The 17,590-nt window shown below is 40.7% G+C and overlaps 1 protein-coding gene across 3 annotated transcripts in view; it reads left to right on the top strand.

Moving 5' to 3' along the window:
* The window catches only part of SEMA5A (semaphorin 5A), a 327,513-nt gene that overhangs the window by 281,480 nt on the left and 28,443 nt on the right, over positions 1-17,590 (top strand). For all 3 annotated transcript variants that reach the window (XM_049823923.1, XM_049823924.1, XM_049823926.1), the window contains exon 17: positions 10,462-10,687. In XM_049823923.1, the coding sequence (XP_049679880.1) occupies positions 10,462-10,687 (226 nt within the window). The remainder of the gene's footprint in view (positions 1-10,461; positions 10,688-17,590) is intronic.

Genomic DNA, 17,590 nt, shown 5'->3' with positions numbered 1-17,590 from the left:
CTTTCCTTGTCTTTCTAGGAGCCTACAGGAAGGAAAACCTACGCTGCAGAATAGAAATGAAGGTATTTTATGTGGGAGAACAGATTTGCCATCATTACAAAGAAGTAGTCTTTAAAATTGATGTGTTGACAGCCTTTTCATGCCTTTTTGACTATTGGATTATCTTCTAACATTCTTATTCTCAGTTAATAAATACTTGGATAGCCCTGATTTCCAGCAATTTAAAAAAAAATACATTTTAAGTTAATAATAACTATTTCAGCAATTTAAAAGATTTTTGTCAGGAATTACAGGGCCTACGTGAAAAACTTTAAGCTTCTCAGTAAGAGTATGTGAAGCTAATTGCAAAGAATTGAGTTATTACAGCAAAATAAATCACCCCTTATCTGGCTGACTTAATCCGCCTTCTTTTGCACTTGCATTTGCATTTGTAATGAATAAAGCTACATGCACAGGTCGTTAGCATGGCCCAGCTGAGCGGGAACTCACTAAGCTGCAGCAACTCACTTGTTTCCAATCAGCTGATCATACCCCTCAAAATGGAATTATTTTGAACAACCCCCTTTCCCCACTTCTGAAGTACTGAGAGATCAGGTAAGCAAAATCACAGCTTGTGGGAAGCTACGTTTCTTTCCATGGTCTTTTCAAATTGCACCTAGTACATTCTTAATTTTAAAGGTAAAGTTGAATTTCCTCTCTTTATAATTAAATGTATAAATGTAGATTTCAAAGCTGATGTTTACACACTGATTTTAAATGCCGATTTAAATGCTGAAAAGATTAATTTTGATTCATGTTCAAGTAAAAGATCATTTACCTTTAGCTGTATTTATATTTCACGATCTGCTTGTCCCGTTGCTGCTCAGATGTGGAGGTCGTGTCTTTCCTACTGCAGTTGGGGCCTTCACGACGTGGCAATATAGCACCTGCTTAACTGAAATCACTTTTGAGTCAGTTTTGGTAAATCCTTGCAGCCATTTATAGGCGGACAATCCCTGCAGCCTTACGGCCTTGATTATTTACGGTCCTGTGTGTTCTGTTTTCATCAGCTCAGTAATACCACAGACTTCCTTCGCGCAGGCTTTGCAGCTGTCTAAATGACAACACTCAGGGCAAAAATAACTGAATCCTTAGTCCTTCGACAGGGACCTCTGGGTTTATCAGCTTTAACGGGTTCCAGCGGTGATGCCCCAGCTTCCCACCGCCCCGTCTGCAGGTTCCCACAGGAGGCACATTTATGCTGTGCCAGCTCGTAATGCCGCATACGAAACCACAGAGAAGGGGGGATTTGCAGTAAGATTCCTGACTATGAACTGGAGCAAATAAGCCCTGAACGCCTGTATCCTAAACAGCAGCTTACCTGCGAACCAGGGATTTTCAGTAGAAGGATGTGACGCGCTCTTAGTAATGATAGTGCATAAACAACTGACCAGCTTCCTTCCCGAGATCCACCCCCTCCCCCTGTCCAGGGTTCTTTTAAGCCAATATAATGATCTTGAGGGCCAGGACTATTATTTATCAATGTTTAGGACTGGCAATTAAGTATCTTTGACTCCTAACCAGTGGCAAGTCCCTAACAATTACATGACTGACAAAACTGCTTAAGTGCGACACTTCGAATCAGTGGGGTGTACACAAATGCAGAAAAGCACATAATCACATGAATGTGATAAAAATCATGAAAGTAAAATTTGTGACCTAACCCCCCCCCCCGCCCCCAAAGTCAGGGGAGACCCGTTTGCCGTGTTCTTGCGTGTAGCTGAATATGTGATCCTTCAGAGCACATTGCACAGCTCGTCCATTTTGGGAGATGTTTCATAGACCATGTGTGGAGTAAAAGGGAAGGACGAAGGAGAGGAAGAATTTTCTGTTTGGGCCATGCGTTTTTAGAGGCATTGCTTGTTTCCTAACTGTTAACAATGCATTCGATATCTTCAGTGCCCTGAGAGTGAAAGGAACAGGGTAATTTACAGGAGGCTTGTATCGTTGTGGGCAAAATGTAGAGGGAATTGTTCATCAAAAGAAAATCTGTGGTTAACTTAGTAAGAGAAGCCTAGACTTCCAAGGAAATCCATATTCAGAAAGGAACTGGGTGACCAGACAGAATATTTAATTTCCCTTGGGGACGTGAAACACTTCCCTGAAGTGAGCTGAGGGTCCAGTAAAAACAAACATGCCGCCTCCAGTTTCAGCCTATTCAGGACACTGAATTCTCAATAGTTATTGGGCGTGCTGGGCGAGTGCCAGGAGAGACGTCTGTAACCAAAATTCAAATCCATTTCACTGCAGCACGTTACATTTTAAGTATATTTTGTTCTTAGTTTGAAAACCGACAGTAAATTCCACTAGTCAGTTCTTTGACTGTTTTTGAGATGTTTTCCAATATTAAGAACATATAAGCACTGAGAACGGGGGTTTTTTGCCGGTTTTAGAGTTCGGGTTCCCCTAGTGACTGTAGCTGGGGACCCACGCCTGCCTGAGCAGCCTGGGCAGGACGGACGGACGGCATGGTCGCAATCCCCTGGTCTTGCCTCGCATCTTGCGAAGGGGTTTAAAACCGTCCCGCGGCAGACCCGCTGCCTCGCGCAGCAGGAGAACAGCCTCCGCGGCCCTCCGCTTCGAGCATCGGCGCTGTCCTCCTGCCTGAAAGCCTTGGTGACCAGCCAGCGTCCCACCGTGCCAAGGCCCGCAGAGAGGCGGTCCAGAACGGCTTCTCCCGCAGGGACCTCCCAGTCTGACCGGGCGGCTGGAAGCGCGGGCGCCGCGTTAGCAGGGGCTCTGTACCCGGCTGTGGGAGTGGGCTCCTCTGGGGGGCACTGGGACCGCACCGGGGACGCTTGAAGGATGGGTACTCAGTGAACTGTCAGCAGGCAGACGCGCTGCTGGGGATTTGCCGTGGGTTTACTACTTAGCGTTTCTCTACGAGCGGTGTGCAAAAATAGACATCAGTTCTTGACGTATTCAGTTATTTAAAAAAAAAAAAAAAAAAGAAGAAAGAAAGAAAACCAATTTACAAATCTTGACAAATTTGTCCGGTTTTGTATCACGTGGCAATTTCATTTGCTGGGTGCATTTGAGTACGGTGGGTAATTGTATTGCAGGTCCATAAATGGATTAGGTTTGGAAGAATCCAAATGAATTACTATGCCCCTTTCTATAATTTTTAAAATCTCTCTCAGAATAAAGAAGCTTTTTCTTCCTTAGACATTTCTAGTTTCATTTTGAATGCAGTTAATTCCAAATATCATGCTTTAAAATGAACTCTTGCACTATTAGGAGTTGTCATGCATATGAAATAAATGTTTATCCCTCTAAATGGGTCTCAGGTGCTGATGTGACCGTGAGCATTCAAGAAGCAGTACTTAAGAATAAAAACTGCACTTCCTTGATGCAGCCAGGCCCTTCTGCTTGCTGAGGGGGAGCTGAAGGTGCTCCTGCTAACCCTGTCCCTTTGAGGTACTCAGTTAAGCTGCTCACGATTAAGTGATTTAGTTTTTTGTAACAATTTCCTTCACAAAAGTTTGACTAGTTGGACATAAAATGTGGCTTTTGAGCACGGAGTTACGCAGATGGCTGGTAGAGAAAAAGTAAGAGGAGAGTGGTGGCTTGCTTCAGTCCAGAATTTGAGGGGATTATGAAGAGATGATGAAAGTAGGAACTTCCCTTGTCTAAATAAAATGAATGATGTTGAATATAGGGAAGATGTGAGTGCCGAGCTGTGCCATTCTCATGACCTGCCCAACAGGCCCTGAGCTCCTCCAGGTAAGATGGTTCCAAATCGAGCCTTTAATTCCTTTTAAGTTGCCCTTTACATCAGCGGAAGTTTTTCCAGTTCTTTTGTTTAAAATATACACAATTGAAACAAAAGGTTGCGCTCGGTCAGTATTTGGAGCCAAAAAAGAAATCTGTTCACTTCAGAAGAAACCTGTTCCTTTTGCGTAGGGTGAGATGATTTTCCTCCATGAGCCATCCCAATATTTTTAAAACCCTGTTTTGAGCACAACCTACTTGCCCTTACTTGACAGCACTACAGGATTGCCCCTGCGCTCAGCAAAGTCCTGCTTCCACTGGAATCAGTAGAACTACTCCCACTGGTGTCAGCTGAAGCTAAAATACCGCCTATAGAGTAGAATATAGAGGTGCCCTTGCATCATTAAAATACAATGGGGATTTTAAAAATATTTGGGGGTTTTGTTTTTTAAATATAGCTGTGACATTTACAATGTAGAAGCTGTTTTGCTTAATGACTTAGATTTAATGGGGTTTGGGTGTTCTTTCAGGTCATGCTTTTGAAATAGTATTGCAATAGAAAAATTATAATAAAGTAAAGGTATAGCTAATGGTATTTTGTTGAAGAACCTGGCTTTTTAAACTGTGGAAATAAATAGAAATACGTCAGGGACTTTCTTCTCTTTTGTTTGTTTAGTTTGAAAATGCTTTTCTAAATGGAGAAGACTTTACATTTCTGTAATGAAAATAAACGAACCATTTATTTTTTCAAGTTCAGTTAGCAATTTTCCTGAATGTGTTTTTCAACCCCGCAAGATAAATGTTATCTATCTTTTGGTTCTTGGAGAGGGAGAGGGTATATTAGTCCTTCAGGAAACTTTTGATGTGTAAACAAGGCCCTCTATAAATGGGAACTGTTTTTCTCTCGAGTTTTAGAACACTGTTACATTTATTTTGGCCTTTGTTTTGATTGCCTGTGAGAGCTATCCTTTCCTTTAACTACATATTGCTGTGACAAGCTCAAAGCTTGAGAGACTCACGTTCTTTTATCTTACAGCCCTGTCTTGTCCCAGGTGACATACTACACCATTCAATTTATGAATCAGCGACATTCTTTTCTATTGGTGTCTTAATAGCTGAAAAATTAAACTTATATTTTGGGCCAAACTGAAGTTTAGCACAGTGGAACACAAAGCAAAAATTTGTAAGTATTTTTTAATCAATGGACTGTTTGGTGGTTCCAAAAATATTCAAGAACTAATACAATATATGAAAAACAAATGATAAAAGATAACTGTTGTGCTGAAAATATTTTAATGGACTGTTAAAGTTGATTTAGCTGCCTTGTGAAGATAGCCTCTCGCACTAACAGATGAGAGAGAAAAACAGAGATAAGAACAAAAGAAGTGCGTTCAACATAGACATGCTATAGACATCAAAGAAATAAGAGTGTTAGGAGAAATTCCTCCATAATATAAACATGTAATATAAATGGGAATAGAACTCTCTATCTCAATTCTGTTTTTTATAAAAAATTGTAGTTCAAATGGAGATAAGATTTCAGCCTAGTTTCCTAAAGAAGTATCAGACTATCATGCTGTTTGGTTAATTAAAATAAAAATTAAACTAGGAGTAAAAGTCTCAGAGATTCTCAAAATTTTCAGGAATTTGACTAAAGTGGCTATGCAAAGGCAAAAAAAAAAATTAGTCTGTTCCATGTCCTCCATGAGAAAACAGTAGAATTTTGTTCTACATTGTTTAGTGAGAGTCTCCTCCAGTTTGAAATGAGATGGTTTGGAAATAACGTTTTAGTTGTCCTTTTCTAAAATAATACGACCAAATAATTCTAAATAAATCTTGGTACAAAACATGACATTAATATTCTTTTTTTCATTATACACAAATATTAGGAAATATTATTTGAAGACAGAAGCAAGGTAGCTGGTTAATGGCATAATCAATGTTTATGCTCCATCAATCCAAATTGTGTTTTTAATTTTATGATGTCTTTTCTCATATTACCACCAGTATGCTTTGTGATAAATGTTATTTAAAATTATCATTTTCATAGGCGTGTATTTTGTGATGTACATATTTATTTGTGTATTTGGTGTAAAATTGCCAACTCACTGTTGAACTGCCCCTGAAATGTAGTCTTTAAAGGTCTTGTTGCATCTTTGCCAGGCATAGCCAGGCACAAATTTAACAATCTCAGCTGACTAAGTCCACTCTAAACTAAAAGCCACAACATGGTGAATTAGGCCACAAGTTTTAGGACAGCTTGCAAAGAGAACTTTGAGAACGTGGTTAAATTTGAATTATTGCAATGATACTTTTGGAGTCTGCAAATGGTCTCAGATAATTGTTGCTCTGAGTCCAAGAGTGTACCCTGAGAGCTCGGGTGCTTAATTGAAACCCATCAGAGGCAGTTTTCCCCTGTGGGTGCCAGGGGAGCCCGACCCCGTCTCTTCCTGCGGTCGGCCGGGGACACGGGGGAGACGGAGCTTGGCAGCACTCGCTCGGGTCCTCCCAACGGCCCTGTTGAAGCAGAACGCTCCACTGCTCTCCTCGTTCTCTCTTACCGCTCCTGTGCTGACGTGAGACCTCCGTGTTCCACCTGAGGCTTTTATTCCGCTATTAGTTACCTTGTTATTGTATCCATTACTCGGGCTGGTCAAACTGCTTTGGAGAGGGCCATATTCCTGAAATCCCGCTTGAGTAAATTGTTCAAGCCTCGGACAAGGTGAGAAGAGGAGGGTAATCCAAGCAGAGATAGCAGTTTCCATATTCCCAGTCCCTGACAAATCCTTCCAGTCAGACTACGTCTTCGTGCTAGCAGCACCAAAGGCACCCGTGTGCCGTCTCAATCGTGCCTTTTCTCTCCCCTCCTTTACTTTCGTCCAAATCTGAGACTGTTCAGAGCGAGGTCATGGTTCTGCATATACTGGAGTTTTGTAGCATCAGATCACGTCAATGCTTCTTCCATCAAGCCCGCTGCCGTTTTCGATTCCTCTGTGGCAGACGCGGTATTCGGTAGAGCAGCGCGGCACTCGCTCTTTGTGAGAGAAGCCAGCGGGCTCTGCCGGGTCGTTATTAGCGCCAGGACTTCACGGAGTCAGCCATTGGTAGGATATTCCTCTGGATCTTCTCAAAGAGAGTTTATTTACTGCTGTTAACATTTTCTGGGTAATCTCCATGTACTTTTGTTTCCCCTGCCATTCTGAGCCTTTCATGGGTATTATCCAGTGGTTGAATAGACAGGCATGACAGCAGACAAAGTGTCTTGTAAGCTGTGCACCAAGCAAGAAGAAAGGAAAAACTAACAAATGGTCTCTAGAGATACTCTTAAGGAACACCTTTCTTTTCTGGCTCATGTAACGATATATGAGGACACCTTCACAGAGGGTGTATGAAGGGACTACGCATCCTGAAGCGCACTGATGACTGGTATCTGTCTTTCTAGAAACAAGCAAGCTGACGTGTTCATTTCAGACATGTGTTAGCAAAGCAGCATTCAGTACACTAAATTAACTTCTTCCTTTGTTGCCTATTTTTATCTGACAAAGGGTTCACTGCGTATCTCACACATTCTGCTATGTATGACCCTCGCCTGTCTAGGCTATATCCGGTAAAGAAAGACCTCGCCTTTCTAGCAGCTTTTATTTTTGATTGAAAAATATCAATACAAAAATCAACAGCAAATGAGGAACTGAAACTTTTAGGCCATTGTGACTGTTTTGAAACAAACTTCGTAGTAGCTACTATACTGATTGAATTATTCCTGCTTACGTGCTACTGGAAAAGAGCTTGTGTTTCAAGATGTTTGAAAGTGATACAGCACATCTCCCAGACTGTCACTGAATTTTTCCAAGACATTTGCCTTTGCAACAGAAAGTACTTTGATTTGAAAAACTGAAATACATGGCAAATGTTAAATGGATTAAAAGCTGGCTCACTGACAAATTGAAAAATGTGGTGTTAATGGACAGATATAAATGACTGGGATGTGTCTAGCAGGGTCTGACTGCAATCAGTTCTTGAGTCAATAGCACTTAACATTTTTATCAACCGTCTAGACAATGATATAAGACATCTTCAGTAAAGCTTGACCGTGACAGACATTGTTGAGGTAGTAAATAATATGCTAGATAATTGCAGAAGCTAATAAAACAGATTTTAATATCGCCAAACACCAGCCTCTTCGGCGGGATAGGAAACTGTATGTAGTTGTAAAGCTGTGATTTAGAGAAGGACAGGTTATCAAAGATAATTGGGTCTACTTAAGCTCTTTGTGCAATGTTGGGGAAGGAAAAAGCACTGATGCAATAATGTGTGTATTAAAGTCAGACTGTCGGGTGGAATGGGGTCACGATTGCCTCTGCATGCTGTATTGATAAGACTGCTTCTAGAATGCCAAGTCGAATTTTGGTGTCCCGTCTTAGGGAAAATAAGGAAATAGGACAAAAGGAAGATATAGGGATGCACTGGACCTGGAGGTCAGGTTTTAAATCCTATGTTGCTTTAAGATGTTTGCCTTGGTTTGTCATTATGTATGGATATTTGGGCATGAAAAATTTGTTTGTAGGTATGGGACAAGGAACAGTTTCAGTATCGTTGATAAAGGCACCACAAAATTCAGTGACTGGAAAATTAAATTAAGGGGAAAAATGCAGCCTTGAATTAACTTGCACTTTGTTAGCTTTGAGGATTACTAAATAGTGGAACAGCTGATGCGGGGAGGTGATAGACTCATCAGTGCTAGACATCTTTAAAAAAAAAAAGCGCGGGAAAGACGGAGTGCTCTTGCTAAAAGATGCGCTGTAATCCAGCGGCTGGAGGGGACTGCGCGTTGGAGGTGAACAGCCCGTTGGGATAGCAAGCACGGCGGTTCTGGCCGTGATCTGTTAATTTTGTGATTTCTTTCTCAGAGTTCATGTACTGTGAGGACAACAGTCGTACATGTTCTGTCCTCAGTCTAAAGCACATACAATTTAAACAGTTGCCTAGAGGAATCATGAAGACATTACTTCCCCTGCTGGACACAGGACCTGATAGTTTGCTCGTTCTTTGCTGTCTTCTGATCCAGAAACCAGTCGAGGCTGAAACTCCGATCCCAGGAAGGTTGATCCAGTCCTCTGTGCTCTGAAAGGATCCTCTTCCACAGATGGTCCCCAAGTATAACTGATGTGGTCACCAGGTCTTACGGTGGGCAGGGACTCGGCACAGCCTCGAGCAGTGAACAGGAGTAGTCCAGCAGAAGTCTTTGGGCTAAAAACTCTTTCTGGCCTGAAGTACCACAGAACTACGCAACCTGGCCTCAGAACACGAGAGTCTCGAATGTAGCGCTGGGTTCTCCGGTGTCTTGCTGTGTTAGTTGGGCAGCACTTTCTGGGGAATAATTTGTTTTCCAACGCTAATAGATGGAAAAATTAGAAAAGCTTTCAGATAAAGAAGCTTCTTCTAGCTCTGAAATAGCAACAGAGCCTTTAAACCAAAATACAGGTTGAGAGCAATTGCTCTCAGTCGAATTGGATGTGTTAATAAGTTGGACCATCTGAGAGAAGAGGTAGTGGACTGAGGAAAGTGTGAGAGAAAAAGGTTGTTACCACCATGGGAAAGAGAGGAGCAGGTAATCTGTTGCTTGTTGGAACTTGGTGGTATCAGCTGGGGTAGGGGTTATAGAAGAAGGAGGTTGTACTGCGTGATGAAATCATTATTTCTATTGTGTCCATGTTAAAAAACATTTTACCATGGACACAATAGAAATAATAATTTTATCACACAGTTTTTGGACTTACAAACCTTAGGCTCCTTTTCAGAAGGTACCTCCTGGAGTATGTCTCTAAGGGGTCAGAGGTTGAGAGATCTTTTAAAAATCGTCCCACTGATGCCTATTTCTTTTTGCCTTTAATAATTTGTTAGTGTCAATTCATTCTGATATTTAATGGTTGTTTAATTTCATCCATATAGTTTACAAGGCACTTGCATCAGATGAAGCATATTGTGCTCAGGGAAATGAATTGGCAGGACCTGCAGATCTTGATGATATTTGTCAGAAGACGTATTTTGTGGAGCTTGAGAATATTGGCAATTCTGCATTTGTTTCTTAGGTGTGGTCTGTTTCCTTTGGTGCATATCAGTCCACAGGGAATTTGCTTCTAATGATAGGTTTCACAATGCTGGAGCTATGGGTAGCATGCACCTCAGGGAGCCAGAATCTGTAATAGAAAACATTTTTTGTCCGTTGTGCCCATGTAATACATAAGCAATATACAAAATGGACAGTGGTTCGCTTATTCATATGCCACTAGATTTTACCAAGGAATTACTTGCTGGTTTGTGTCTTGTACTTGCAGTTTATCAGAATTCCTCTTAATTAAAAGCTTTAACGTATTTAGCTACACCTTATTTGGGGCTAGTCATTTCTAAAGATGTGCTTTATCATGGTACTTACAGTGTTCAGCTTACTGTTTTTATGGATGTAATAGACCTAATTTGTACGGGTATATTGTTGCTTTTAGCAGTGTGATACTGTGCTTGCCTAGAAGCAGGAAACAACCACTTTTGGTTTGAGATTAGAATTAAAAGTTTATTGATGATCACTGCTATTGGAAATGCTGGAGAAAATATCAAAGGCTTTTTTTATTAGTTGGCTTTTTGTCTGTTTTGAGGGGTTTGGGGCGGGATTAAGACATATTTAATGATTATATTCACTGTGGCATTTTCTTCCAGGAATATCAGCCTTGTAACACCAACACGTGTCCAGAGTTAAAAAAGACAACCCCTTGGACACCTTGGACCCCAGTCAATATTTCAGACAACGGTGGCCACTACGAGCAACGTTTCCGATACACCTGCAAAGCGCGGTTGCCTGACCCAAATTTGCTAGAGGTGGGAAGGCAAAGGATTGAAATGCGTTACTGTTCCAGCGACGGCACCAGCGGGTGCTCGACAGATGGTAAGCAAAGCTCGAGTGGCTGCACGACGCCTCCTGCGAGCCAGGTGTCTGCAGTTCCCTTTCCGCACAGAGTGGAAGTTTTTGCTCGCTGGTGTTTTGCGTAACAGAACTGGTAAAGAGAAGGAGGACATAGGGATCACAATGGGGAATCTAGCTTGTATTTTTTCTGGACCTGGCTTCATCATTCAGACTAATCAAGTGTCTTTTACCACTGATTGTGAGATTTGCCAGGTTATTTTAATATTCTTTACCATAACCTGTGAGCCATGACGTGGCAGCCCAGTGCTTGGAGGATTCCGTCACCTCCTTGTATTCTCTCGGGTTTTTACTGCGGGAGAGTTTGTGCAACATTAATATATTTGATAAAGATTTTGCTAGAATATGTAGTATTGATGCTGAGAAGAACTTTTTGCTCAGTAATTCTAAAGTAGGAGCTCCAAGATTCATGCAGGTATTTGACTAAATAAGGAGTTTATTAACTGGATAATTTCTATTGTAGAAGTTTATGTTATGCTATTGCTAGAAATTTAAAGTTCTGTTTATTTCTGAGATGGAAAACTGAACTCCTTCAAAATCTTTTCAATGTTAGATCACTTTAAATTGGAATTATTTTATTCCAGAACTTCGTTCTTTCCCTATCAGTAATAGATAGTTTTGAATAAATGTTATGTGTACATATATGAAAAATAAAACCTAGGAGAACTTCTGACAGTCACTCTAGTTTTATTAATACGTTTCATTAATTATCCAGTTTTAATGATATATCAGTGTTTCTTTTTAAGTATTATATTTTAGTTATATAATCTAAGGGAATACTGTTTTTTAATTTTTGTGTTTAAATATTTATAAATCTGCTTTCCACTTACATAGCCTTTTGTATCTTCACAATACCCAGGTGAGCTGAAAAAATGTATAACTGAAGGCATTTGGCTTATCTAAGGCCACAAAGACAGAATGAGTTCTTGGGCTTTCTAATTCTCAGTATTTTTTTCGGACAGACCAACTATTGCGAAAATCAGTGTTAAGCAGTTCCTGCCTGTGTTGGGTTTGCGTGGCAAGGTTTGGGCAGCTGGGGGGATGCTGCAGGGGTGGCTTCTGTGAGAAGGTGCTGGAGGCTTCCTCCATGTGCTTCACCCTGTGCAAAACGTTTATTGATTCGCTTGACATCTGTGCCTCTTTGGAGGAGGCAGGACATTAGTAATATTTAAAGAAATACATAGTAGTGAACTGTGTGAAATAGTAAAACGAAGCCCATGGTGCTCCAGATTGGAGTTTCACACTCTCTGTCATTCCCATTTCAGATAATCTACAGTCTCCAACATTTATTGTTTAGGTCTGGACAGCAAGGCAGATTTTGGCATGGAGCAACTCTTGTAAAAAGCATTTCTGCTATTCTCCTGGTTTCATCCAAATTAAGTTTCAAACTAGCATTTAGCAAAGATTTTGCTCTGCTGGGATTGATGTATGATCTACTTTCCTTGTTCTGAATAAGACTTTTAGGTGGCAGTGCTGCTTTTTGCTGTCTTCCAGCACTTAGACATTCATGACACCTTTTTAAAATTTCATGACTTTTAATGAAAAAGAGGATGTTTTTCCCACCAGATAGTACAGAATTGGGAGAGTTATCACAACAACTAGAAGCAGATCTAGATCTACAGAAGGCTCTAGGTATGTTCTTGTCTGACAGCTGAGATGACAGCACTTAAGAACGGCGTGTACGGCAGCCAATGCACTACTTAGAGAGCAGGTAGTGGGACAAACCAGTGCAAAGCCAGTCTGTCCTAGATCGCACTGCCGCAAGAAAATTAAGCATGGAGACACCCTTCTCAGCTCTGAAGTCATGATCATAAGTCCTCTCCTGGAGTTGGATGCATAAGCTAGCTCTTTCTTACACAATATAGTTGGAAGTAGCAGTGCCTACGTTTTGTTTAATAAGGCGTTCGGGCAGAGCGCAAGAGGCGAGGGTGTGGGTCCAGGCACGTTCTTTGCCTGATTAGCTTGAAGATTTTTCTTTCACTTCTGAACATCAGATTCCTGAGTTTCCTGGTGTTGTAGCTCATTTGTTGCATCTTGCTGAAGCTGCTGCTTTGCTTCGTTTGGAAATAATTAATCATTGGACCCATGTATGGGAGTGACCCTGTTGCAGAGTAATTGAAATGTTCATCTGGGAGAAGGATTTTTGCTGACTAAGCCCAAAACTACTGAATATTTAAATACTTTATATTGAGCAGTCAACAGGGCAGAAACTATTATACATCTGTCCATTCTTCCTAGCAAGTGCCCTCAGAGCTTTGGCATTAATTCATGCTCATTCTTTGACTCTTTTTGGCCAGCGAGTTTTTAATTATCGTGCAATGCAAGATCAAACCCAATCAGTCTTCCAAGTGGCTAAATTAATCAATATGCTTCCGGTGAAAAGAGTTACTGTTACATCTCCTTTACCTTTTGAGCCTGTTTGCTTAGGCATTTTCTGCTTATGGATGTCAGAACAGGGTGGAGTGGAACGTTTCGGTGGGGAGGGCTCTGCCTTGATTTGCTGATGTGATGCAACTTACTGACTGCCTCTAAACTGCAGATTCAGGAGCATTTCCCTGCTCCCAGGTCTGGATTTGGGTCCACACACCACCGCTCTACTGGTCCTTGATTTCATGGGAAGAAAATAAGTGAATGAGAGTCATGTAGTGTAGCTGTAGCTTTTCAAACAGAAGACTCTCATGGGAATGGGAAACGGTGAATTTTGGCAGACACCTTCACAATTTCTGGCTAGATAGCAAGGAAACATCAGAACTTACTTCCACCTGACCAGAGCCTGGATACTGTGAAACATTCTTTTCATTATCTCCATGTTGAACTGTAGCAATTTGCTGGCTTTTATAGGAAGATTAATACTGGTACAGCATGCTTGGCGTACCTCATTACCAAAGATGTGTTCTGCAAAGATCAGTTCTCTGTTCTTTGCAGAAGAGAGCCATTTGTTAGAAATTTTCTCATTGCCTATAATCTCCCACTGTGCAGCTATAGTCATGCCATGTTAAACAGAATCATGTTTCACTGTCAGGCGCTAGCAAAGCAAACTTTCTTTGCAGTCTGAGCTTAGAGGTAGAGCTTCTTGCCAGAAACCCACTAGGCTCCTCCTGAGTGTGGTAAGATTTCTATCTCAGTCAACCAAGCAGTAGCATTTGCACGCTGTATTCGTGCTTTCCTGACTTGAAGTTTGATTAAGAGGAAGGAAAAGTACATTTTGTTCTCTGCCTCTAGGTTTTCATATAGTGCTCGGACAGGAAAGAGGCAGCTATTTCAAATACACACTCAGAGAGATTGTGTACATTGTTGCACATCTTAATGCAAATGTCTGTACAGTCCAGCATTAAAAGTCTAGAAATTACATCACCATAGGCTTTAATGTGTGCTTATGACACAAAACATATTAAATATCTACGTTAAACATACTAACTGACTGTCTGTAGGAGTATCTGATATATAAGCACTATGAATTGTTCTGAAAACGTAAGTGTTTAATCCAGGGATAAAAATTTCACAAGGTATGAAGTTACCTGATTTTTCCAGTTTGCATTTCTCTCACCTAACTCTAGACTCCGTTGTAGTCTGCAAAGACAGCGCGCACGCCTGAGGAACGAGGCATCCCTCTAAAGATAAGCATCTGATAGAATGGGCACAGATCACCCTCTGGAGGTACCGCTCTTTTTCCATGGGGTATACAAAGGAAACGGCAATGATAGTCTTGGGCAAGACACTTGAATTTGACACAGCTAAAGTTAGACAAGGTTAGCTCCCAAAATACCTTCAGAAAACAATTAAACAATGACAACCCTTCCAATTTCAGTCAGACAGACTGAAAGAGTCTTTTATTTGCCTGAAAATATTAGCCTATAGAATCTGAAAAAAGGTCACGAATTCCTTAAAGCAGAAAAAGGCACCTGGAAACCTGAACTTAGATTCCCAGTTGTCACTCTTTCTCTATGCCAAACTTAAAACAATAGTTGTTTTTGAAGGCAGGATGTAGTTTTGTCTGAAATACTTTTTTAGTGGCCACGATATCTTGTGAAGAGATGGATTAATCCTAGTGTTACTCACAGGAAATCTATAGTGCATTCAGAATTTAGTACAGAATAAAACAAGTGCTGATAATTAGTAATGTCCTGTAGTCAGGAGGGGTTCATGTTGCGATGTCCTCTCTTATACTGTCTTATTGAAGCTAAACTGTGGTATTCTGAGGTAAGAACAAAATGAATTGTGGAAGTTAGAACTGAATTTGATGACAAATTCAAGTTTGATTGACAAATAACAACTCTTCACTGGAACTTTGGGATTAAATATTTGAACACAAGAAATAAAATTCTCGTGGTAACATAACATCCTCCGTCTGCATATTGTTTCGCCTTTTTAAAATATGTTTGCATTGCATTAATGTTTGGCATTGCATTTTACCATTTAAATTTTACTAAGTTTTGAAGGTTTATAAGGTTTTCATAGGTAAATAGGCCTGATGGTATGTAAGTTTTATGCTTCAGTGATATTGTCGAATACTTGCAGAATACCTTCAGAAAGTGACAACACCAAAACAATCTTTGCTTATCCTTGTTATCTCCTGCACTTTAAACAGTGTTTCATGCTGTCATTTAGAAATGATTCAGGATACTTGAATTTTGGCTCCAGATCATCTTTCTCAAAGTCATGAACCTAGACTGCTTGGATAATTGAATTTTCTCTCTTAGGTTTGAACAGGAGGACATAAGGCATAAATCAGTCAAGTAATGTAATTTATCAGGTGTCACTGCTCCTTCTCTCTTATTTAGAGCTGTATTCCTTAGCTACAGGCTAGACTAGAAAATTATTACAAATATATGTGCTTTATTAGAGCCTCTCTTTTAAGACAAATTAATTGAACTCGGCTGGCAATGTTGCAGTCTTCAAGAAGAATCAGGCCAATCAAAGTTTCATTACAGGCTTCTGCAAAGGCAGATTTTTAATCCTGTACTAGTCGGGGCAGGTGACTTCCATGTTAACATGTCTCCGAACAGGATTAATTTCTTGTGGAGTCATAAAACTAGTCCAATTTGACCCAAAAGTTATAAAAAATACTTAGAAATTGTGAAATCTTGGTTTAGTTCAGAATTATGTAACTTAATTAGACATTCTTTTTTTGTTATACCTGCTTGCTAAGTATAATGGAATAAGAAAGCCAGTCAGCGAAAGTCAGCTGGCATACATCGCCAGTGACTTTCCTGCGGCTGGACTCTGTATAACTCATCAGAACGCTCTGGGCCTGGTTGTTCAGCCAGTTTTCAACCCATCCCACTCTCCACTTCTCTAGCCCGTACTTTGTTGACTTGTCTATCAGAAGGTTATGGGAGACAGTGTCAAAACCCTCACTAAAGCTGGGATAAGTAACATCCACTGTTCTCCCCTCATCCATCAACCTAGTCACCTCATTGTAGACAGCTGTTCAAGGAATGTATACTATACCGTATTTCCAGAACGTAAACTGATCTTGTTATTTTTAATGTCATTAATGTCATAATGTTAATTTTTTAATGTGCAGTTTCTGCCTGAAGAGAAAATTCTAAGAGCCTCTCTGTGAACACTCTATGAATTGCTGTAAAACTGTGAAAAGACTGCTCCTTGTAATAAATTTTTTAATGCTTTGGAAAGAAGAAAACACAGGGGAACACTTGCTGCAGACCAAACTCCACACTGAAGAAATTCTTTAGAATATTCTTCTGTTTCAGAGCCAAAGTACCTCAGAGCTTTGCCTTAGAAGATTCTTCTTCCCACTCCCCAATTTAAATCACAAGAAATCTAATATCATAATGGCAGATAAGGTCACACATTTTCCTTAGGACCAAAAAAGCTACATCTGTCCTGCAAAAATGTCATCAGAACATCCTAGTATTGGTATGAAGCGTTGCAAACTGCAGTGTTTTATGAAGAACATGACTGGCAATCTGGTCCAATTAATAATTTTTCCATTGTTTGCATTGTTGTTCATTTAATAACTAAAACTTAATTTGAAATTCTGGTATAAGAAAATAATATTATTTTTGACTCACAGCTCACTGTGTGCATGAGCTGGGCATTTCATAACCAAAGTGATATAAAATTGGGAAAAAAAGGCTCTTAGTGAGCTGGAAAGTGGACCCGTATTCATAATTCCCATACTGTTTCTCTGTACTTGCTCCCTTTTTGGATTTGAATGTAAGTCATGTTTCTTGAAATGCTGCTTTTAATATCTGTGTAATAGAATCTGGCTCAGCGGGAGAGAAATAGTTACCCTCTATAATCACTGAAAGGTTTTACCCATTTTTAGTCATTTTTATATTGCTGTTGTGCTGTTTTCTTATTAATTTCAGCAGTTTCTTATTACAAGTATTTTTGTGTCGCTGCAGCATCATTCCAATATTGCCGGTTGTTATCAAGTGTTGAACAAAAATATGCAAAGCCTCATCTACTTTGGGATGATTGCAAATGTGCTTCTCAGGGCAGAACGTAAGCAGTATTAAGCGCCATAACCGAGGGTAGAAGTAGGGCGTCATTGTTTCCATACGGGGCACCGTGAATGAGGGGCTCCTCCGTACTGGTTGTGCAGAGTACTGGTCCTGCTCAGGCCAGGACTCCTGTTGGGCGGTCTTTTCCCAGTATTATCTGTTGCTGTTCCCAGGACGCGATTCAGTGCGTCTTCCGCTTCTTTAGCTCCATCTGATGCTCCCACAGTGCCTGTGCTCCTGGGTAGGGCATCAAACAATTTCTAAAGGGTAAAAGTTGGCGCTGCAGTCTGAGCTGCGCACAACCCCCTGCGTTTCTCCACTGCTGATACCGCCCACCCGTACGTACGTTAGCAGTGCTGAAGCTCTGGCATCGGCAGGCAGCCACGTCCTCTGCTCT

The sequence above is a fragment of the Accipiter gentilis genome, chromosome 20 (genome assembly GCF_929443795.1).
Source record: "Accipiter gentilis chromosome 20, bAccGen1.1, whole genome shotgun sequence".
Lineage (NCBI taxonomy): Eukaryota > Metazoa > Chordata > Aves > Accipitriformes > Accipitridae > Astur > Astur gentilis.
The sequence above is the reverse complement of the archived record's forward strand: the minus strand, read 5'-3'. Positions and strand labels throughout refer to the sequence as shown.